At 47.3% G+C, this 22,810-nt stretch overlaps 1 protein-coding gene across 3 annotated transcripts in view; it reads right to left on the bottom strand.

Annotated features, from left to right (window-relative positions):
• Window positions 1–12,866, bottom strand: part of ARHGAP21 (Rho GTPase activating protein 21) — a 128,580-nt gene extending 115,714 nt beyond the window's left edge. For all 3 annotated transcript variants that reach the window (XM_066629003.1, XM_066629006.1, XM_066629004.1), the window contains exon 1: window positions 12,411–12,866. In XM_066629003.1, the coding sequence (XP_066485100.1) occupies window positions 12,411–12,500 (90 nt within the window). In that variant the 5' untranslated portion in view covers window positions 12,501–12,866. The remainder of the gene's footprint in view (window positions 1–12,410) is intronic.
• Between the last annotated feature and the right edge of the window lie 9,944 nt (window positions 12,867–22,810).

The raw sequence follows: 22,810 nt of genomic DNA, 5'->3' as shown, positions 1-22,810 counted from the left end.
CAGGTAGCAACCCAGTTGTGGGTCTCAACCCATTTGTTCCAAGGTCAGTGATTTAACACACAGGCAATTAACAGTGCAAACGTTCTAGAACAATGCAACTACTGAAGCTCCCTTGAGAATAACTGAATTACAGTATGAGCATTCAAGTTACAGATGCGTTAGTATGGGCTTCTGTTTCTGGAAGTACACAAAAATTACAGGGTCCTAAAACTCTTAGGTCAGAGCTTCTCAAACTAGGGCATTGCGATGCCCCAGCTTGAGGGCCCTGGCCTCTGCCTCCTTAAGTAGGCAGCTACGTGATCCCCACGACTGCGTAGTTAAGGAGGGGCGCAAGGACTGGCATTTACTTGCCAATCCCTGCAGCAGCCTCCCGTAGGTGCAGGGAGCCCTGCGTGAACTTCCGCAGGGTTCCCAATGTCTTAGAAAGTGAAAGAGGAACAATCGCACTCCATTTCCGGTTTTGTGGAGGCTCCACTTTCTGGAGGCGGGGAGCCCTGCAGATGGTCCTGCAGCACTTTCCACACCCCTAGGAGGCTACTGCAGGAACTGGTAAGTAAATGTCAGTCCCTGTGCTCTCCTTAGCAATGCGATCCTGGAGATCATGTCACTGCCTTCCCCCCACCCCCGCAAGACTACAGTTTAAACCCTCCCAGTGAGTTTGAGAACTGCTGCCTGAGGTCCTTGTACAGTATTCTCTCATTCTCTCCTGTCCCCAGGAATCCCCATATTCAACACTGCTAGTAGCTGGCTGCTACAGCAATGGGGTCACTATTCTCATAGCTGATGAACAGCCTCCACAGGGACCTAAAGCCCTGAACACCTGGTACATAACACATGCTCTCCTCACTCTCTCTTGTGGCCAAGCAGCTTTCATAGCTTGTTGGCCTTATGAACAAAATAACTTACAGACAGACGGCTAGCACCTAATGTGTTCAAAAGTGGGGGAGCTTCTATATTATGATATTCTACTGAAACGATATTGAAATGAATTGATTTAAAGAATGGTAAGGAGGAGGGGTCATATCTTTTTCCTAATTTCATCATTTCTCTGTCATATTTTGTTGGGTGTAAACATGAATTTAACTTTAGACCCAAGGTAAAGGCCCATTAATACAACACTAATGACGTATTAGTCAAGCAATCCAATTTAATGCAAGGGGTGAAAGTCCACATCTCAGTAAAATTTTGCTTCTTGGAGACACTGAGTTTAGGCCATCTGGTACAGATACGAGGAGTCATTCCATGACTCTCCATTGGAGGTGAAAGGCTCTCTTCACTATCTGATATGGTATGGGAGTGGCTCAGACAACTTCTGGGTGTTCCAACACTATGTTGACTTTAGCTATTGTAAGGTACTCAGCATTGAAAATATGAGAATCTACTTCCTAGATTACAGTAAAAATGTATATGCAGATAATACTATCATCAGCTATTACAGAAAATTTTCTACCCCTGCAGCACTGAATATGCAATGCTACTTAGGTCACAGGTATACTGCATTTTTCTGGCTGTGAAGTTTCCAGAAATTTTCAGTGAGAAAGTGGGAAGGTCACTAGCCAAAAAGAGGGGCGAAAATATGAGAAAAGAATTCTTTTACAGCAACTGTTTGATTAGAAAATCAATGCCTTTGGCAATGCCTCAGAATCTTTATATTTCAATTATTATTTAACTAACGCCTAGAAAAGGTCTGAAGTCAACTAATCTAGCTGAAATTCTAGTTTATCAGCATAATGGTTGTGAGATTAGTTGTAAAGCAAGCACCAGTGTTGCCAGCTACATTTGTCCATGAGGAATTTGGGAAAAGGTAACCATCAAGCAGTGGAGTCAGTACACAAACCTCCAAGTCCTCCCAAAACAGCTTCTGATTCAAACTCCACATCACTGACTGAGCAGGGCTGTGGTGGCAGAGTCAGAAGCTATTTTGAGTGGAGTCAGATTTTGTGTACCAACTCCACAGGACTGGTAGCAATCCAGAAAACAAAACTGAAGGACCAGATATTTATCCTATGCATACATATGAAAATCTATGCTGAAGTGTAGTCCTCAGCTCCTTTATGCCAAGTGGGTTAACAAAAGCAATTTGGCACTTGAAACAGCATGTCAGATTTTTGTTGTAATTCCAACATCCACCACATAATCCTTTAGACCAGGGAGAGTTTGGGACGCTATAAGTGTTTGCGGGGGAGGAAAGGGGGCAGTGATGCGATTGCCATGATCCATGTTGCTGCAAGGAACAAAAGGACCTTTTTAAAATTTACCAAGGGGTCGCTATGGCTCTCCTGAGGGTCCAGGAAGCCTACGACCCCCTCTGCAATCCTCCCCACAACTCCAGACACCTGCAAATAGTGAAAAAGTCACTTCCAAAACTGGAACTGGGTTTTTTTGCTATTTACAGGAAATTTGGAGGTGCGGAGAGGATTGCGGAGGAGGTTGCAGGCTTTCTGGACCCTCAACAGAACCATAGGAACACTCAGGTAAGTTTTTAAAAGGCCTTTTGTTCCCTGCAGTGATGTGATCATGGCAATCACGTTGCCGCTGTCACCCTGTCCCTTAAGGGACAGAGATTCCCTGGCCGGGGCATCGCAATACTCCAGTTTGAGAACCTCTGTGTTAGACAGTTATATTTATGCATTTACTGCCCTGTTCCTAACAATTTAGTCAAGTGTTTAATTAAATAAAGTCCTAAGCAACTAACAATTGAAGCCAGTTTTTTATTACACAGCAACCTCATTTACATATATAATTTACTACCTCTGCATCCAACTAAGCGTGAAACATCACTACTGTATTTTAAAAAGGAAGCCAGCAGTTCTATTGCAATATTTTTTATGAAAAGAATGTTAACATACAAAATTTTTGTAATTTACAAAAATTTACACTTTTGTTAAATTACAGAGCCACTTAATTTCCATGTGGTTACTATACAGGGTTGTACTTCTGTGTATAGTACTTCTTTGTGTGCATGTACACACAACACACAAGCGATATTTAGATGCAAGTACAAACCAGAACTGGCAACATGGATTCTGTCATCTCACAGGAAATCCAATTCAGTGTCTAAAATGTGTTAAAGGTCCCCCGTGTAGCAAAATGACCTGAAGTGACATACAATTCCATTTACTAGATTAGTGTCCAGCCTGAAGGGAGCCAAGAGCAAGACAGAGTAGAGGTGAACACACAAAAAGCTCAGTGATCCTTGGCCTATTGCAGCGGTGCTGCTTCAATTTCAGTTAAGTGTCATGAAGCCCTTTTCACAGCAAGGCACTTGCCTCTCCTGACAGCCCTTAAACACAGCTGTCTACATAAACAGCTCACATACTCCAAATCTTCCAGTTTCCCTTTCTTCCAATATTCACCTCGGCAACAGAGGCAAAATTAAAGCAAGACAGAACAAAGATGAAAGCTTGAGACTACGTTTAAGAATAAAAAGATTAAACAAAACTTATATCGCAATGTTTCATTGTCACTTGCATTGAGTAAAAAGGTATGTAGGTGTAGGTAGATTGAATGACTTACCAATTCCTTAGCCAACTCTACAAAGTACACAGTATTCCAATTTTGCAACTGGGAAAGTAAAGCTCTGGGGTAGCAATTTATTCCTACACCAAGTCTGAAAGGTAACCAAATTCAAGACCATGCTTATGACCTTCGGATAACAAGCTCTAGGATAGATTATAATATATGACCACACAAAAACAGCTACTTACTACCCCATCACAGAAAGTTTCAGATAGCAACTGGAAGTGTAATGGTATAGGATTTGTTTGCTAGATTTGTTTAAATTTCTTTGCACACATAGTTCTTCATGCAACATAACTATCCCATTTACAGGAATTATAGACAGATGCACAAAAAATCAGGTCTGACCATAAGCTTCAGAATATCCCTACAAAAAGCACATTCAAAGATTCTACCCTCTTCTGAAAAGGGCTGCATTCCTATGCACTTACTTGCAAATATGACCCACTGAACTCACTTCCAGGTAAGCATGAATAGGATCAATCTGCATAAGTTCCAGAGTACATGTATTTTTAAATAGCAACAACTATACTTCAAGTTGTAGCTTGCAATTTTATCCCATAAAAAAATTACACAGAGACTCATTCATCGCAAAAATAGCTATGCAAATCCAACTCTACCCACTATAGCAGACTAGGTGCGAAAAAACAAACCCTAAATGCATTCACACCAAGAATTAGTTCAAGTAGTCCTTCAATGCTAATCTGTCAATTTGAAGCAGAAATTTATAGCTAGTATGTCCTCTCAACTGCACCTATGCTTTCCTAGAAGGTATGGGATAACTCTCCAGCATCCAGTGGAGACTGCAAGAAGACAGAAAAAGTCCAATCAGATCTTCAAGAACAGCATCATATAAACATAGTAATTAATATTGAAGTTAGAACTGAAATAATTTTAGAACTAATTAGTCCTATATTTAAGAAATTTGCCAAACCAGCTGAACCACAACTTTCACTGTCTAAAGCAGGGGTGCCCAAACCCCGGCCCTGGGGCCACTTGCGGCCCTCAAGGCCTCTCAATGCGGCCCTCAGGGAGCCCCCAGTCTCCAATGAGCCTCTGGCCCTCCAGAGATTTTTGGAGCCCACACTGGCCTGACGCAACTGCTCTCAGCGTGAGGGCAACTGTTTGACCTCTCGTGTGAGGGCTCCCTCCACTGCTTGCTATTTCACATCTGTGATGCAGTAGCAGCAGCAAAGGAAAGGCCAGCCTTGCTTTGTGCAAGGCCTTTTATGGGCCTTGAGCTATTGCAATACCTTCATCCATTCATATAAGTTCATCTTTAATATATTCATTTATGTAAACTTATGTAAATTTATTCAAATTTTAAATGTAAATTAATTCTTTTTTTCTACTGGCCCCTGACACAGTGTCAGAGAGACGATGTGGCCCTCCTGCCAAAAACTTTGGACACCCCTGGTCTAAAGCCTATTCCAGTGTTCTTCAACCTTGGGGTCATGATGCCTCATTTGTAAGTTGTGGTCTGGGGAATAGTTTGGGAGTCAAAAAATAGAGTTAGCAGACGTTCCCTCAGTCCAATGGGCTTACAGAGCAAGTGCGCATAGGACAAGGCTGCCGGTGCCTCCACCAGCACTCTGGCTTCTTCAGCTTTGCCTCAGCTTACCTGGTCTGGCACTGCATGCCGCCAAACCCAGCATTTCCACAGCACCCTGATCAGGCTCCGGGTGCCCTGAAGTGCACAGGACAAGGTTGTCAGTGCCACCATTAGCTCTCAAGCTCATTCATCTTTGTCTGGGATTGCTGGGCTTACCCTGAATGCTGCCCAGCCCAGTACTCCTATGGCATCCTCACTGGGGTCCCAGTCCCCTGGGAAAGCTGAGCCTGGCCATATCGCAGCATGAAAACAGCGAGTGGGGCTAGTCGCTGGCTCAAGTAGTGCGTTGGTGATGGGCGGCAACAGGGGTAGAGGTGGGCAGATCAGGTTCTAGGAGGGAAGTGCGATCAAAGGTGGGTTCCAGCCTCGTACTTGCAGCAAGAAAAAGGTTGAAAACCACAGGCCTATTCCAAACTCATATCATCACATCACCCACAATATCACCATGAAACTGAGTTTGCAACCATGTAAATTAAAAGTTGCAATATCCAGCACTTAAGAAAGTGCTATTAACAGGAAGTTGGCTAAAAAATCTATTACAATTTGCTAGTCTATTACCTGGCAGACCACAGCAGCAAATTCCAAGTGGTTCAAGTAGGTTTGTTTGGTGTTATAACCAGCAAAGGGGGGGGGGGAGAGGTTACCCATGAGGTTAGGCATAGCATTCTAATATCCAGAACATTACAATAACTAAGAACATAAAAAGAGCCCTGCTGGATCAGGCCCATCTAGTCCAGCTTCCTGTATCACACAATGGCCCACCAAATGCCCCAGGGAACACACAAGACAACAGATGCAATCTGCATCCCAGTGCCCTCCCCTGCAGCTGCAGCTTGCCTCTAAAATCAAGAGCTTGCACATACCTACTATGACTTGTAACCCGTAATGTACTTTTCCTCCAGAAATATGTCCAATCCCCTCTTAAAGGCATCCAAGCAAGATGCCATCACTACTTCCTGTGGCAAAGAGTTCCACAAACTAATCACACACTAGGTAAAGAAATATTTTCTTCTGTCTGTCCTAACTCTCCCAACACTCAACTTTCGTGGATGTCCCCTGGTTCTGGTGTTATGTGAGAGTGAGAAGAGCGTCTCTCTATCTACTCTGTCCATCCACTGCCTGATTTTATATGTCTCAATCATGTCCCCCTCTTTTCAGTCTAGACTTCAGTGCCTCTTTTCTAGACGAAGAGGCCCAAGTGCTGTAGCCTTTCCTTAGCAACCCTTCAGTCCTGAAGATGCCACATATTGCAAGTTTTACTGTATTAACACACACAGAGTACTACTTGGTTATGAAGTAGAAAGTATATGGAAAACTATGTTTGGAAAGGGAGTCACATCTGCCACTCTATAATGGGTTAAGTTGATTATCACTTTCTGAATACAGCTGCATTTACATAATTTAAAGCAAAGGATCTTGCACATTTATGTAGAGATTATTCAGGAGAAAGAGGCTTACTTACATATTGTTCTCACATTTGAAATACACTTGTGAGCAATAGGTACATGTACAAGATTCATTTTTTTTTAATGCAGGGATGTCCCAAAATTGTCAGCTTTCTTGTGAGAACACACACACTATGATGAACAAAGGCATCCCATGGGTTGACTGGATCCTAGTCTGTTAAATGTTTTCCACCAAAAAATAATTCAGTGAGAGCATATAAAAGGTGAAACAAAGTCTCTTTACTTCTGTCTTACCTAACTGTATCAGGATCTATTCAGCGGTTACTTTTGCAGAAGATGCTGAATCTAAGATGCTTAGATCTGTATGCTTTCTTTCCTTCTCCCTTAATGCGAACTGAAGTATGTAAATGGAAGATCCCATGTTCCCAATAACCACAGAAACTCTTGCTAAGTCTACTCAATCTATTTGTTTTACCCCACAGCCAGGGGAACAGAGTACACAAGCCTGGGGTTGGAAACAGGACTATCTTGGGACAATGTCTAAAAGAAAAACAGGCCACTGATAGAATAACTGCACATTAGTGTGAACTGAAATAAAGATGTGCATACACTCACACCTCTAGCTTCCCCCCCCCCCACACACACGTTCTCAGAGTCAACAAGAAACTCTCACATCTAAAATGTAACAGGAGCAAACAGTATTTTCCATTATTTATTATTGTTATCACTGGCCCAGTTCAGATATCAATTGCATGGCTGCAAACCATGGTTTACCAATGAAGAGTCCCCCTGGGTTCAGTCTCATCCCTGTACCTGCAACAAAAACAATCACATATGCTTCCATTGCTTTCCTCAGTCCCCCTCCTCCTCTGCTGGCAACATCAACTTGTCAGTACCTCAGAGATGCTAAATGTAAGGCCTGCAGGCTGAATCTGGCCTGCACAAGCTCTTTATCCAGCCCACGTGATAATTAGGCTCTCCCAATGCTGCCCTTTCAGCAGTGCTGCTTTTGCAGAGGGTTTGGAGGGGAGAGAAGGAAGGAGGCCTCTGAAGGCAAGGAATACTATGAGGGAAAGGAGGAGACCAAGAGGCACGAGAGGGAGATGCTGTTGAGATACTTGATTGAACTACTGCAGTGATTGAGCTGGCGCAGATGCAAGTAGACCAATAGTGGCTGCTGGGGCTCGACACAGGGTAAGGGTACTCAAGATCACCTCCAACTGGCTCCCTGCCCACCCAGGATACAGTGGCGGCCATTAGAATTGGGCTGCCCAATGTCCAAGGCTGCTCACAACCAACAAGATAAAATATTGTGCAATTGATAAAATATAGTAAAAAACCAGAAATACAAAAACACCCTGGCCCCAAGCTGTGCAGGGCTTTAAAGGTCAAAACCAGCACCTTGAACTTCATTGAGAATGAATCAGCAGCACTGCGGCCACAGGAGCAGCAGCTCAACATAGTCAAACCACTGCTTCCCCATGACCACACAAGCCACCACATTCTGCACTAGTTGCAGTTTTTGGACAGTCTTCAAGAGTAGCCCCACATAGAGCACTTTACAATAACGAAGGTCTTGATGTCACTGGTGCATGGATCACTGTGGTCAGCTCCAATTGACTCAGGTAGGATCTAAATTGGCATACCAGCCAGGTATTCCTTCCCATGAGGCCAAATGGAGCTGTTACCTCAGGCAGCTGATTCATGGGGGAGGACACCCATCTCTGTCCAACACTCTGCCCACTGGATAGGAAGATAGAGCGGAGAAGGAAATGTGGAGAGGAAGTGGGAAGAGCAGTTGGCATATCATCAGGTAAGGGGGGGCAGCATTTGGTATGCTGCTTGAGGAATCCAGAGGTTTTGGATTGGCTCTGGCACCAGCCAAAACTGGGCAATGCCCCCCTAACTACCACCGCTATCTATTATCCTGAAGCAGCAGAGTCCAAGAGGACATCCAAACCACAAACTTGTAACTCCATTCAGAATAGGCTGATACTCCAATATATGCATTTCAGTTCTCTAGACCACTAAGTGGAGCTTTGTCCAGATTTTATTTCCTGTTTTTGAGTCCTACCCAATTCCCTGCTGCCTCCAGGCAGTGGCCTAGAATGTCCAAGGTCTCCTTCAGATTAGATGACACAGAGAGATAGAGCTGGGTAGCATCTGCATATTGGTGACACCCAACTCCAAAACCCCAGAAGATCTCTCAGCAGTGTCATGTGGACGTTAAATACTAAAAAATTGTAATTATTCTTTCAAGGATAACAATTCTTCAATATTGTACAACTATTCAATAATTATATCCATACTGATAATTGTTTAGAGATGAAAAGCTATAGTTTAACATAAACCGGGTTCCAAAAACAATACTGCCACTTATGTTGTGGATATTCCTGCAGAGAAATTCACAATTCAACACCATGTTAAACTTTACCATTAAGAAGTTCCCTGAAACTTGTCACAGATCTGTTCACTCACTGTACAGGCCTACTATACATTGTTCTCCAATTAAACTTGCAATAAACATATTTGTTATTTTCCTTAAAAAAAAAAAAAAAGGCACCAATCTTGAGCTCCAGATACTACTAAAGAAAATCTTTTGATGTGCTCCAAAAATACAACTAAAAACCATCCAAAGAAGTCGACTTTGTTCATTATACTGAGAGCCACACTACAAAGCTGTAAGATTCACACACAACTCCAATGGAGCTTGGCAGAAAGACATATTGCCCTAGGAGTGCCAGAGAATGAGAAAGAACAAGGAAGACCACCTTTTGTTGACAAGACAATACAATACAGGATTTTCCAGGATAAAAAGTACTCCCCACCACAAGCAGAGTGGAAAGACAGCCACCCTGGCTCAATAAAGAACCTAAAGAATTTCTATAAACTTGAAAGCCTGTATATTCTTTCACAAACAGAAGCCGTTTCAATGAAAGGTATCTTCTTACCTATTTTGTATGCCTCAACTCCAAGGGATTCATTATGGTTTACCATGCTAATGATAGGTGGATTACATGAATCGTCTCAGTGCCTGGGATCGCACTACTTTCACACAGTGCAAGAACCACCAAAAAATAATTCAGTGTTCACTTGTTTTCTCCTCTCTATTTCACTTTAGCTTTTTGAAGCATTATAGTTGGAGAAGAACCACCCATCCTTTAATGTCATTTGCAATGTCTCTGGAAAAAGGACTCTGAATACTACATTCTAAAATGGTTACCCCTTTACAGTTCTTGACCAGGATTTCCTACTCAGGACTAAACACAAGAAAGATTCTGACACTTTGTCCTTACCTCACCCAGCTGGGCTGAGATATTTAGAAGGAACTCATAACACAAGAGTGATCTTATAAAACACCATACGTTGCACTGTTCTACCAAAGCACCAGGGTAAACTAAGGACAGAACAGCAGATTAAAAGGAACACCCTCTTAAGCACACACCAAGTGTTAATTCAATTTCTCAAAAAGTCATTCACTTCTTCAGTTACAATACATTTTCCTATATAATCAAGATAACAACACACAGACACATCCGTGTCACAGGCTTGCATGCGGAGGGCATAAAAAAAAGAAAGCCTCACATACCATATGCTCCATATAAACACAGACACAGCACGAAACGCCAGCATGCCTCAGTCCATCGGAAAGCCACATAAAATTTTTTGAATAAGAGAAAGTCACTTTTGATGTCCTAGCAGGGAGTCAAGACACACACAGCACTGACGGAGATTTAATGCTATTAGTTCTATTAATATGGAGCCTGGGAGGAAGGGTTGAAAGAGGGGCCTTTCTAAGGCCAAGCTCTTAGTCTGAACAGGCAGTGCCACCATAAGTCGCTTGAAAACACACTACTTGTCCCAACTCAAAAGAGACACACAGCAACTTCTGGTCAAGGGGAGGGAAAACCACAAAAGCCCCACCACAGACCTGTGTGCACTGCAAGAGGTTGGAGAGATATGTACACACTAGAGGGAGGGGGAAAGAAAAAAAATGGAAAGCAGTGTCATTCAGGGGCTTAAAAAAAGAAAAGCCAGGGAAGGGCTGCACCGCCCTCTCTCTCTCCCCCCATCAGATCAATGGGACAAAGGGAAGCTGGGAGAGAAAGAACAGAAGAGGGGGGAGGCTGCTCTTTCCAAGGGGTTTTCTCCAGATAGGAAAAGATATATGCAAGGGCAATTCATTCCCCCCCCCCCTAAAAATACTATTTCAGGGTGGTGTGGTGAGGGAGGAGAGCTCTCATTTTGGCATCCCTATAAAGTGTGGGGAGAGAGGAGAGAAAGAAGGTTTTGGGGGGGGGGAGAGATGTGTGTGTGTCTGTGTGAGAGTGAGAGAAAGAGAGGTGGGGGTTGGTGAGTGTGATAGAGAGGGTTGTGCGTGTATGTGTGTGAGAGAGGGGGGTGGGTGCGTGATAGAGAAAGTTGTGTGTGTTTATGGGAAGGGGTGTGTGACAGAGTGTTGTGTATGTGTGTGATAGAGGGTTGAGTGTGAGGGGGTGGTTGTGTGAGATAGAGGGTTGTGTGTGTGGGAGCTATGTGCATGACAGAGGGCTGTGTGTGTGAAAGAGAAGGTGTGTGTGTGCACATATGGGAGAGGGGTGTGGGGTGCGTAAGGTGAGAGTTGTGTGTGTGTCACAGAGATGGTTGTGTGTGTGTGAGTGAGAGAAGAGTATGTGTGTGACAGACAGGGTTGTGTTTGGGAGAAGGGTTTGTGTGAGGAGAGGGGTGTGCAATAGAGAGGGTTGTGTGTATGTGTGTGTGGGAGAGGGGTATGTGTGGGAGACAGAGAGGGGTGTGTGTGTATCTGAGGGAGAAGGGTATGAGAGTGTCTGTGTGTGAGGGGTGTGCAGGGAGGGGTGTGTGAAGGGAGTGGGGGGAGAGGGGTGTGGGGGGGTGTGTGTGAGGGGAGGGGAGTGGGGGGTTTGTGTGTGTATGTGTGTGAGGGGAGTGGGTCTGGGTGTGTGTATCTGTGTGTGGGGGGTGTGGGGGTGTGTGTGAGGGAGTGGGGGAGAGGGGGTGTGTGTTTGTGTATGTGGGCAGGGGGGCGAGAGGGGTCTGAGTGTGTGCGTGAGGTGTTTGGGGTGTGTGTGAGGGGAGTGGGGGAGAGGGGTGTGTGCAGGGAGGGGAGGGGAGGGGAGGGGAGGGGAGGGGTGTGTGTCTGTGTGGGGGGAGGGGAGGGGTGTGTGTGAGGGCAGTGGAGGGGCGAGAGGGGTCTGGGTGTGTGTGTCTGTGTGTGAGGGGAGTGGGGGAGAGGGGTGTGTGTGTGCAGGGAGGGGAGGGGAGGGGTGTGTGTCTGTGTGGGGGGGTGGGGGGAGGGGGGGTGTCTGTGTGTGAGGGCAGTGGGGGGCGAGAGGGGTCTGGGTGTGTATGTCTGTGTGTGAGGGGTGTGGGGGAGGGGTGTGCAGGGAGGGCTGTGTGTGAGGGGTGTGGGGGAGAGGGGGTGCGTGTCTGTGTGTGAGGGCAGTGGGGCCAGAGGGGTCTGGGTGTGTGTGTCTGTTTGGGGAGGGAGTGTGTGTGTGTGGCTTTTTTCTCCTCACACCACGTCCGACTCGGAATGCAGAAGGAGCGGGAGCGCGTCCGAGGAGGGCGGGAGGGACACACAAACACAACACAGCAGCGACAAAACTTTTCTTCCCGCCCGCTCGCGCCCCCCAACGCGGCGTCTCCCGCTAGAGAGCCGGAGAGCGGCGGGGCGCGGCGGCCGCGGCCAACTCAGCGCCCCAGTCCCGGGGAGGGCGGCAGGAAGGGGGGAGGGATGCGGGGCGGCCATTAGAGCCGCTCCAGTCCCGGCCGCTCCCAGGCACCCGCCCGGCTTGAGAGCGCCGGCTCTCCCGGCCCGTCCCTGCCCTGCTCGGCTCCGCTCGGGCTCCTACCTGGCCGAAGCTCCGGGCGGGCGCGGGCGGCAGCTGCCGGACGTCTCCACCTTCTCCCCCGGGCGGCTCCGCTGCCCGACGGGTCGCCATTACTCCTTCGCCCGGCGACAAAGGCCGCGCGGCGGGTCCGCCGGAGTCCACATCGGGGGCCAGAGGGCGGGGGAGGGCGGCCGCCAAGCCCCGGCGCTGGCCGCCCTCCACGTGCAGCAAGCGGGAGGGAGCCCCCGGGGGAGGCACGAGGCGCGCAGCCACTGCCGCGCACACGTAGGCGGGGGGCGCCGCTCCAGCCCAGCTCCGTGGAGGAGACTCTCCCGCTGCTCAGGGAGCTGCCGGGGGGGGGGGCGACCCGCCGCGCTCCGGGCTCTGTCGTCCCGCCTGGGAGGGAGAGGTCCCGGGGCAGGAGCAGCCGCTGCGGCCGCCACCCGTCCCTTGTTAGGCTGATGGCGCTGCCTCTTCCCCTTCCTCCTCCTCCTCTCCAGAGCCCCAGACACTGGGAAGGGAAGGCGGAGGGAGAGAGCGCCCGACACCGCCTCCTCCTCCATAGGCGGGGTGGGCGAAGTGGATTCCTGGCCCCAGAAAGGATCCCAGAAAAGTAAGTGGGTTCCTCCCCAGAAAGGATCCCACAAAAGTGGGTTCCTGCCACCAGAAAGGATTCCAGAAATAATAAGTGGGTTCCTGTCCACAGAATGGATTCCAGAAATAATAAGTGGGTTCCTGTCCACAGAATGGATTCCAGAAAAGTGGGTTCCTGTCCCCAGAAAGGATTCCAGAAAAAGTAAGTGGGTTCCTGCCCCCAAAATGGATTCCAGAAAAGTGGGTTCCTGTCCACAGAAAGGATCCCACAAAAATGAGTTGCTGTCCCCAGAAAGGATTCCAGAAAAAGTAAGTGGGTTCCTGCCCCCAAAATGGATTCCAGAAAAGTAGATTCCTCCCCCAGAAAGGATCCCACAAAAGTGGGTTCCTGCCCCCAGAAAGGATTCCAGAAAAGTGGATTCCTGGCTATCCCCTCCCCACAGCCTAGGTTTTTTTTCTCAGACACGCCGGAAGCGCATAGGATCCAGCCGCAGTCCAGGTTGTTGTGGAGGGAAGCGGATCCCTTCTACAGAGGCTCAGGAATTCAGAACTTTCCTGCTGGATGCTATGCCTGTGACGCGGAAGGAAGCACAGTGCATGCGGGCGATGTGGGAATCTGAAGGAGCAGCCGCGTTGTTGCTATCCTGGGGAGCCGTGAAGAGGAGTCAGTAGCCGCCCAAGTGGGTGGATGGATGGACCGCAACCCACTTTATGAAGACGGGCGAGGGGTTGTTATGTACTCTGTGGGCACACGCACGCCTGTTGAGGATGCATAAGCCTGCACACACACTGCCTACAGAAGATGTATATGTACACACACACCTACACCCTGCCTGCTGAGGATCTATATGCACGCGCGCGCAACCTGCCTGCTGAGAAGCACACCCCTTGCACCTGATGGAAGTGCAAGAAAGCGCACACCGCAAGTTCTGCGCTAGTCTTTGAAGGTGCCCCCAGAGGAGGAGAAGCAGGGAGGTTCCCTTCGAAGTCAGACGTGCTCGCCTTGCCTGCCTTGTTCGCACGACCACCACGCGGGCTCTGCCTCCCCCTGTGTAGACCGAGAAGGGGCTGGAAGACGCCCTGCAAAGCATCTCGCAGGATCCTTCTGTTTTTCTCAGACCAGTAACCACGGCTCTCTCTGGCCAAAAGCAGCTGGATTGCTGGGCAAGACCATTAACTTCTCCTTTGCCAAACTGAACGGGCTTTCAGGCAACCCACGCCCCCGGCAGTGGGTCTGAAACTGGCTCTGATCCCCTGAGACAAGCAGGCATCTGTGTTGTCCTTTGGATCTTTTAAAGAAACGTGCGTTGGAGTTTCCCTTTTTGTCCCCATTTTCTTTAAAGAGTCCATGACGTTGCCCCAGTGCCTGAGGCAATCACAGTGGTGCCAGCTGCACCCCTGCCTGGCTGCCAGCTGAGCACACTCTTCCCTAGTTGCCCCTCTGGGGGAAAGAGAGAAGGGGGATCTTAAAATCCTTCTCATATGTTTGCTGGCACCATGCATGATTTTCACCAACAGCTTTGCTTCCTGGGTTGCTTCCATTGTCTGCATGGCATACCACACACACAGCCACATCAATCTGTTCCCAGACCCAGGGGCTGCTGCTGTTTATGCAAACTCTCCCCTGAATTAACTAGCCAGAAGGACTCCAGCAGAGCTGTACAATAAGGGGAGAAGGGAGCTGTGAAGTTCCTGGTTCCTCCCACTTGGCTACCAGTAGGAACCCCCCAGCCCAGGCTCCTACTTCAAGGGGATCCCCTCTTTCCACACCAGGGAGCCAGAGCTGAAGAATTGGTCTTTGGATATTTTCTGCTCACTCCAAATCCCTGAAGGCCAACAGCTAGCAGCAGACACGGAGGCAGCAGACCGGCCTCCCAGTTCCCTCCTCCTCACTCCCAACTACCAAAACAATACCCAGAGGCTGTAGGAAGCCAGACCCTCTCTCTCTCACTCAGCATTGCACTCTGAAATCCTGGACTCCGCCTAAGGAATGAAGATGATCACCCTTTCCCTTTAATTAATGAGTCAAGAGCCACCCAGGACCATGTGCACATAGATTCCGTTCAATGCGCTTCATTCTCAACTGGGTATTTAGATTATATAATCAAAGGAAAAGTTCATTTTTTAAAAAGGCTTTGCATTCCAGCCAAAACACACATTAAGATGGGAAAAAAGATTTTTTTTTTTAATTATATTTCACCTCAGATGAACCCATTTATTCCCTCTCTCAGACAGTTCACATGGTCTTCACTTTGGAAATACTGTCTTTATGCTGAGACAGCAAGCATGCAACAGGGCCAAGCAAAGGCACCTGAGACAGCATGTCAAGTCCTTACCTGGTGATGTGCTTTGCGGCTAGTCTCTGCTCCTGCTGCTGCCTGGTTTGGAAAAGGAAAAGAGGAATGGAGTGTAAGAGAAAGCGTGGAGGAGAGGAGAGTGGTTTTAGCCTACCATTTTGCTCTCTTTCGTTCCAATCTAAGAGTGGGGAGGAGCAGTGGGTGAAGATGGGTGCCACTTGCCAGTCTGTTGAATGAGGTGCCAATCTTAGCTGGCCTCATGGATGGGCCATTCTTGCATGCTCATATGGCTCCATGATGCCCCACAAAACCTATGTGCCATATTAAACTGGCACGCCATTCCAGGGGAAGGGGGATCAGTCACAGATGGACTATCCCCCTTTCCACCCCTTCTCCCAACCTGAGGTCCACTGGTGGTCTTTGAAGTGACCCGGCTAGCCTGCAGCCCTCAGCTGTTGAATGGTCAGTGAACAATAAGACCAGCCTCATACAGGATTTAATCCAAGATGAGAGAACCAACCAGGTGGGCATTATAGAGACCTGGCTGGAGGCAGCAGGGGGAGTGGGTCTCTCACAGCTTTGCCCACCAGGTTTTTGGATACTGCAGCAGCCACAGCAGGCTGGACGGAGAGGGGGCTAGTGCTGGCCAAGTGTCTATTGCCCCAATCCTAAACTCACCTTGCGCCAATAGAGCGTACACTCTGCCAATGGCACTGTTGTAAAAGCACCATAAGTGCATTGCGACAGCATTAGTTCCATGGGTGGGGCACTATTAGGCTAGAAACGAGCTTCCAGTCCATTTTATGCCCACTTTGTAAATGCAAAAAAAAAAAAAAAAAAAAAAAAAAAAGCTCAAAAGCACATATTTGTATACTTTTGTAACTCTATCCTGACTGCAGCCTGCTTCATGGGATGTCTGACGTATTATCCTCAGTTGGCAGATGGAAAGTGAATATAGAGTAGAGACGGGGGGATATAAAATGTGGTGTCAAGTGGCCTTGAAAATAAAGAGGTATAACCTTTGACATCTGCCTGAGGTGACTATTTCGGATGAACTCATGGATGGACAGGCAGGCAAAATAGTGAAAAATACTATCAATGTTCACCAGTATTGTTAGAACATATCTGAACATCAGAAACTGGGTGGCTGAAATACACTGCTTGAGAGGGACTATCTAAACGAGAAGTGGCCAAACTCACCACTGCTGCACAAGGAAATGCAGACCCTGTTTGGACCGCATCTTACTGTTCCACCGGGTTGCTGCATGTAGTCTTCCTCGGTTGGGGGATAGAGATGCTCTGGGGCATGCTCTAGACATCTAGAGATGTCTAGCAGACACAGCTGCCCAGAGTGCCTCTTTGAGTCCCCCAATCAAAGAGCACTACATGCAATGATCCGGCGGAGTGGCGGTAAGGTCCACTCACTGGGTGGATGGGTTCATCCAAACCCCAGATTCGGCCTCCAGGCCAGGGTTCAGATGGCCCTGATCGAAACAAAAGCTTTGGGTGCTGGAGCACACAAAGGCAGCTGAAAAGATGTCCCTGTCATAAGGACATAACGCCCTTTCAGAAGGCGTTTGACACGGTCCCTCACCAAAGGCTACTGAAAAAACTCCACAGTCAGGGAATTAGAGGACAGGTCCTCTCGTGGATTGAGAACTGGTTGGAGGCCAGGAAGCAGAGAGTGGGTGTCAATGGGCAATTTTCACAATGGAGAGAGGTGAAAAGCGGTGTGCCCCAAGGATCTGTCCTGGGACCGGTGCTTTTCAACCTCTTCATAAATGACCTGGAGACAGGGTTGAGCAGTGAAGTGGCTAAGTTTGCAGACGACACCAAACTTTTCCGAGTGGTGAAGACCAGAAGTGATTGTGAGGAGCTCCAGAAGGATCTCTCCAGACTGGCAGAATGGGCAGCAAAATGGCAGATACGCTTCAATGTCAGTAAGTGTAAAGTCATGCACATTGGGGCAAAAAAATCAAAACTTTAGATATAGGCTGATGGGTTCTGAGCTGTCTGTGACAGATCAGGAGAGAGATCTTGGGGTGGTGGTGGACAGGTCGATGAAAGTGTCGACCCAATGTGCGGCGGCAGTGAAGAAGGCCAATTCTATGCTTGGGATCATTAGGAAGGGTATTGAGAACAAAACGGCTAGTATTATAATGCTGTTGTACAAATCGATGGTAAGGCCACACCTGGAGTATTGTGTCTAGTTCTGGTCGCCGCATCTCAAAAAAGACATAGTGGAAATGGAAAAGGTGCAAAAGAGAGCGACTAAGATGATTACGGGGCTGGGGCACCTTCCTTATGAGGAAAGGCTACGGCGTTTGGGCCTCTTCAGCCTAGAAAAGAGATGCTTGAGGGGGGACATGATTGAGACATACAAAATTATGCAGGGGATGGACAGAGTGGATAGGGAGATGCTCTTTACACTCTCACATAATACCAGAATCAGGGGACATCCACTAAAATTGAGTGTTGGGCGGGTTAGGACAGACAAAAGAAAATATTTCTTTACTCAGCGCGTGGTCGGTCTGTGGAACTCCTTGCCACAGGATGTGGTGCTGGCGTCTAGCCTAGACGCCTTTAAAAGGGGATTGGACGAGTTTCTGGAGGAAAAATCCATTATGGGGTACAAGCCATGATGTGTATGCGCAACCTCCTGATTTTAGGAATGGGTTAAGTCAGAATGCCAGATGTAGGGGAGGGCACCAGGATGAGGTCTCTTGTTATCTGGTGTGCTCCCTGGGGCATTTGGTGGGCCACTGTGAGATACAGGAAGCTGGACTAGATGGGCCTATGGCCTGATCCAGTGGGGCTGTTCTTATGTTCTTATGTTAAGGAGAAAATGTGGAGCAGGGGAAGATTTCTCCATATTTGTGTAGGCCCTTCCTTGTTAACATCCTGGTTTCTGATTTAAAACATTCATGGGAACATCGTCTACTTTCCCAGTTTGTGCAATGACTTCATCCAGCTTTGAGGAACCAGTGCCCTCCAGCAGCAGAAGAAAAATATTAATGAATATCAGCAAATCTTATTCATTCAATATAATATTTCAGAACCAACAGCCAGGAAAATGGAATATTCCTGCTGTCAAAACCTGAAGTCCTTTTTATATCAATACCCAGAAGTACAGTACAGTCCTAGGTATGTCTACTCAGAAATAAGTCTCACTGTGTTCAATGGGACCTATTCCAAAGAAAGTGTGTAAGATTGCCGCCTTAGTTTGATAGACTAACCAACAACCAGGTAATTTATGTTTTCCCTTTTCTTATGACTCCTCATTTAGACCACAGGCTGTTTGAAACTGGAAAGCAGCAGCTAAATATTTAGGTTATGAGATCAAAGGAAAAGCTCATTTGGGCAGGACTTAAACCTAGACCCCAAAAGTTGTCTAGACCCAGAAAAATACAATGAGGTGGGAGGGAAGATTTCTCTTTCCCTCAAAATGAACTTACATCCCCACCACCTCTCTTCTCTCTTTCCAAATAGTTTGTGTTTCATTATAACTGGTACAAAGTAGGGCAAGATTCTGCCTGAATCTTGATCCTGTAAAGACATATTTACTTATTTTAAAAGATTTATATGCCACCTTTCCTCTTGAAAGGTAAGGTGCCCATGGTGGCTCACAATAGAAACAAAATACAGTATAATTAGTAAGATACAACAGAGAAAATACAATAAAAACCAGGAATATAATAACATCAAAATGCAGCACATATATAAAAGAAGAATAAAAATGGGGAACAGCATATGGCTCCACTAAAGGACAAAGGTGAACTTAAACGAGAAGCCCCCACTGAAGTTCCCATTAAATGTTGGAATATATACAAATGTTCACCAATTAAGACTGCCCTTTCAGAGCACGTAGGGAATCTTAGCATAAGCAACCTGCTATTCCTCATTTGCATATTTGGCAACTCTCCCTGTACCTTATAATAGTTGCACAACAGGCAAAAATTCAGCAGCTTTACCCCACTGTGCAGCACACCTGGAGTACCACTTCCTTCAGCAGGTGAGGAGGAAGCCAGACGACAGGACCACTGGGGAAGGAAGAAGCAGAAGATACTGCTACTGTGTCCTGGCATCTACCACTTAATTGGTTGTGGTTCTCCTGGAGCCCCTATTTCTTGCACACAGCTAAGAGTCCGTGGTTGGGCTGGATTGGGGCCTAAACGGGAACAGCAGTGGCTTACTGGTTGAGTACATATTTTTCATGTTTCAAATCTTGGCATCTCCAGGGTAGGACCAAGAAAAATTCCTGTCTCAGAGGAACTCAGAAGAACCACTGGCACTCTGGGCTGACATTACTGGCCTAAATGGACCAATAGTATAAGACCAATTCAGTATAAGACAGCTGCTATGAAATGTTATTGAACTGTTCTGCTAATGTGACTGTTCTCACAGTCACTCACAGGGAATGAAGCTGCTGGACTGTGGGCAACTGCTGGGTCTCTTGCTTGCTTACCTCTCTCTTGGCTTTTTCCCTTACCGCTAGTGGCGGACCTCCCCAGCCCCACACCCCAGGGCAAAGTTAACAATGGCGCCCCCATGGGCTGTCGCCGCCCCCCATGCAAATCCGCCCCCCCCCCACTCACCTGAGGCTCATGGAGCCTCACACGATCCAGGCTACATCGGGGAAACCTCTCTGAGGTTGTCCAACACTATAAACTGCTTCCAGAAAACCAGAAGCACAGTTTCTGACCCCAAACCTCAGAGAGGCTTCCACATGGTCCTACAGCTTTGCACCCAGGGCATTTGCCCCATAGAATGCAATAGTAGGTCCGCAACTGCTTACCACCCATTAGGCCTCCCCACAAATGCTTCTGCAATGCTTCATCTGTGCATTCAAATTCCAGCTTAAAATCCACTTTCTTCAGGGCCAGCACATCCATGAGGCCAACTGAAGCTGTTGCATCAGGCATTCTTCTCGGTCCACCTCCTTGCCTCCACGGCTGCTCCTCCTTCCACTCCCTGCATTGCAAACAAGACTAGGATAGAAAGGAAGAGGAAATGTGGAGGGAAATTGAGTAATGAGCTAAGACATTGGAGAGTGGGAAGAACAGTGGCTGGACATTTTCAGGTAAGGAGGGGCAGCAATCAGCATGTTGCCTCAGCTGTCAGGAAGTCTTGGGCCAGCCCTGAATGCAACAGCAACTAACCAATTATATTGGAAAAAAAGTTTTCATAAACTGCATCTTAATTTGAGTAGGTTTTGGTTAGGATTTCTGGAACACAATGGGAACAGTATGAGAGCCAGTTCTGGATACCATCTCCACATGTCACAGTGTTACAGCCTTGGTCTCCATCTGCTACTGAAGCTTTTTCCCATGTCATGGAGATTTTATCGCTGGTCCCAGACTGCTAGGCAGAGTTTCTACTGTATTGCTCATGTCTCTGAGAAGATGGACTCCTCTTTCTAAAATGCTGTTCCTTTGCACTGTAATTGCCTTATCCTATATGTGCTCCCCCGATATATACCATTCAACATCAGAGATATTGTCCAGGTTTCCCCTTTATCAATGAAAATTTGGTAGATGGGTACAAGAAAATTCCAACTATGACATGGATGCTGTGGAATCCCCTTCCTAGGGTGCCCCATATGGCTCTCTCACTATATGCCTTGTAGTATCCAATGAAGATCTGGATCTTTAGGAGAAGCCTTTGAGAGAAGCTGAACTGATATTCTATTCTGATTGGTGGTGCTATTATAATATTTGATCATATTTAATATTGTCCATATCTGCGCTGTTAGCTGTTTTGAGTTCCCTAGTGGAAGAAAAGCAGGACAGAAATATTTAAAAACAAACCAACAAATGCAACATTGACTTGGAAGTGTGTGCCTGCAAGAGTTCAGTAGTGCTAGCTCCCAATTAAGCCATTTCTGCCTAACGTTGCATATACGCAACAGGGACCAAACACCTGTGGGCTGGGCAGAAATTGGTTAAGTGCACCAAGGGTTGTTGCCTAAGGGCCCAATCCTATCCAACTTTCTTGCACTGATGCAGCCTCAATGCAGCCGCAAGGCAAGGGAACATTTGTGTGGTAATGTTTCCCTTACCCCAAGATAAGGGAAGCCTCTGTGACTGCCTCCCCTCCTCAGGATGCAGAGCACATCCTGTTGGCAAGTCTGCATCCACAATGGAAACTTGGATAGGATTGGGCCCTAAGACTGCAATTCTATGCCCAGTTCCTTGGAAGTGGCCCCATTAGACTCAGTGGGACTGACTTCCAAGTAAACACACATAGGGTTGTACTACACATCTACTTTAGACAGCACTGAGCGGCGCTATTGTCTGTCAATAACTTAGCAGTGCTGAAAACACCTAAATGAGACTTTTGCAGTAGGTAGGCCATGGCACTGAATATATTTTATCAGCTTGCCTTTAGTTCACTAGTTGTATTTGAGCACTTCAGTCATCATGTGATTGCTGATTGCACTTCTGGGGCCCAGCTTGTCGCTTTTTAATTCAAAGCCTGTAACATATTGACACAGATCTGGTGCAGAGTGGTTATCCATCATTAACATATTCCTGTTATGAATACCGCACGTTAGGCCTGATGGCTTTAATCTGCGTCAGTTCAAAAGCACAGTTTTATCTTTGAACACTGGCAATCTGCATAGCCAAACAATGCTGGTGCAAGCAGGGCAAGCTAATCCACACGGCTGGGCCTCCATGCAAGTTTTTCTTCTTCGGCAGACAGATGAGTCACTCAGACTTTCCAAGTGATTTTTGCTCTCCCTAGGCTTCAAGTCTGGCCTGATCTACACATGCACAGAATGAGGCAGCAGACTCCTGAGGTGGGAGAATGGACTGTGCCTCTCCAGAGTAGATTTTTAAATGCTCCCTTATGCAAAGAAAACAAAAACAAAAACTTCCCTGCCAGGGTCAATCCAAGCTGATCTGCTGTCCCACCTGTCCTATCGCACACACACCACCACCCTTCCACCACCACCTTCTCCTATTTTCATCCTCCTTCTCCAGCTCCGCCACTGCTTTTTATAAAAAAATTGCTTGGCAAGGAGAATCCCCACTGCTGGCCGCCCTGCAAGAAGTGGCGGTGGAGCCGGAGGAGAAGGAGGAAGAAGAAAGTCTTCTTCCCTCCTCTGTCATTTTCTCCAAGTGCACAAGAAGAGGATGGGGCAGCCAGGTAGCACAGCCAAGCAGAAGGCAGGTTGGGGGAGATAGCAGTGGATGGGGGTGTGTAGGGCATGCCCAATCAGTTTCCTGCCTCACACAGGCTGCTGTCTGAAGCAAGGGGTTTAACTGGCTGGGTCACCCCCGCTCTCTGGAAGTCAAAAACTAGTACAGAACCTCTTCTACCTGCTGTGCTAGCTTTGTTGTTGTCATTGCAGGGGGTCTAACATGGGAGTTCTTTCAAAATATACATTCCCCACCCGCTGTTGGAGTGGTATCGTCCATCCTACCACATCAGGGTTCTATTGCTTTACAGCCCAATTCTATGCCTGCCTACTCAGAAGTAAGTCCCATTAGAGTCAATGGGGCTTAATCCCAGGTAAGTGGGGATGGG

The sequence above is a fragment of the Tiliqua scincoides genome, chromosome 5, assembly GCF_035046505.1.
Source record: "Tiliqua scincoides isolate rTilSci1 chromosome 5, rTilSci1.hap2, whole genome shotgun sequence".
In the NCBI taxonomy this organism is placed as follows: Eukaryota; Metazoa; Chordata; class Lepidosauria; order Squamata; family Scincidae; genus Tiliqua; species Tiliqua scincoides.
This window is presented reverse-complemented; position numbering and strand designations above follow the sequence as displayed.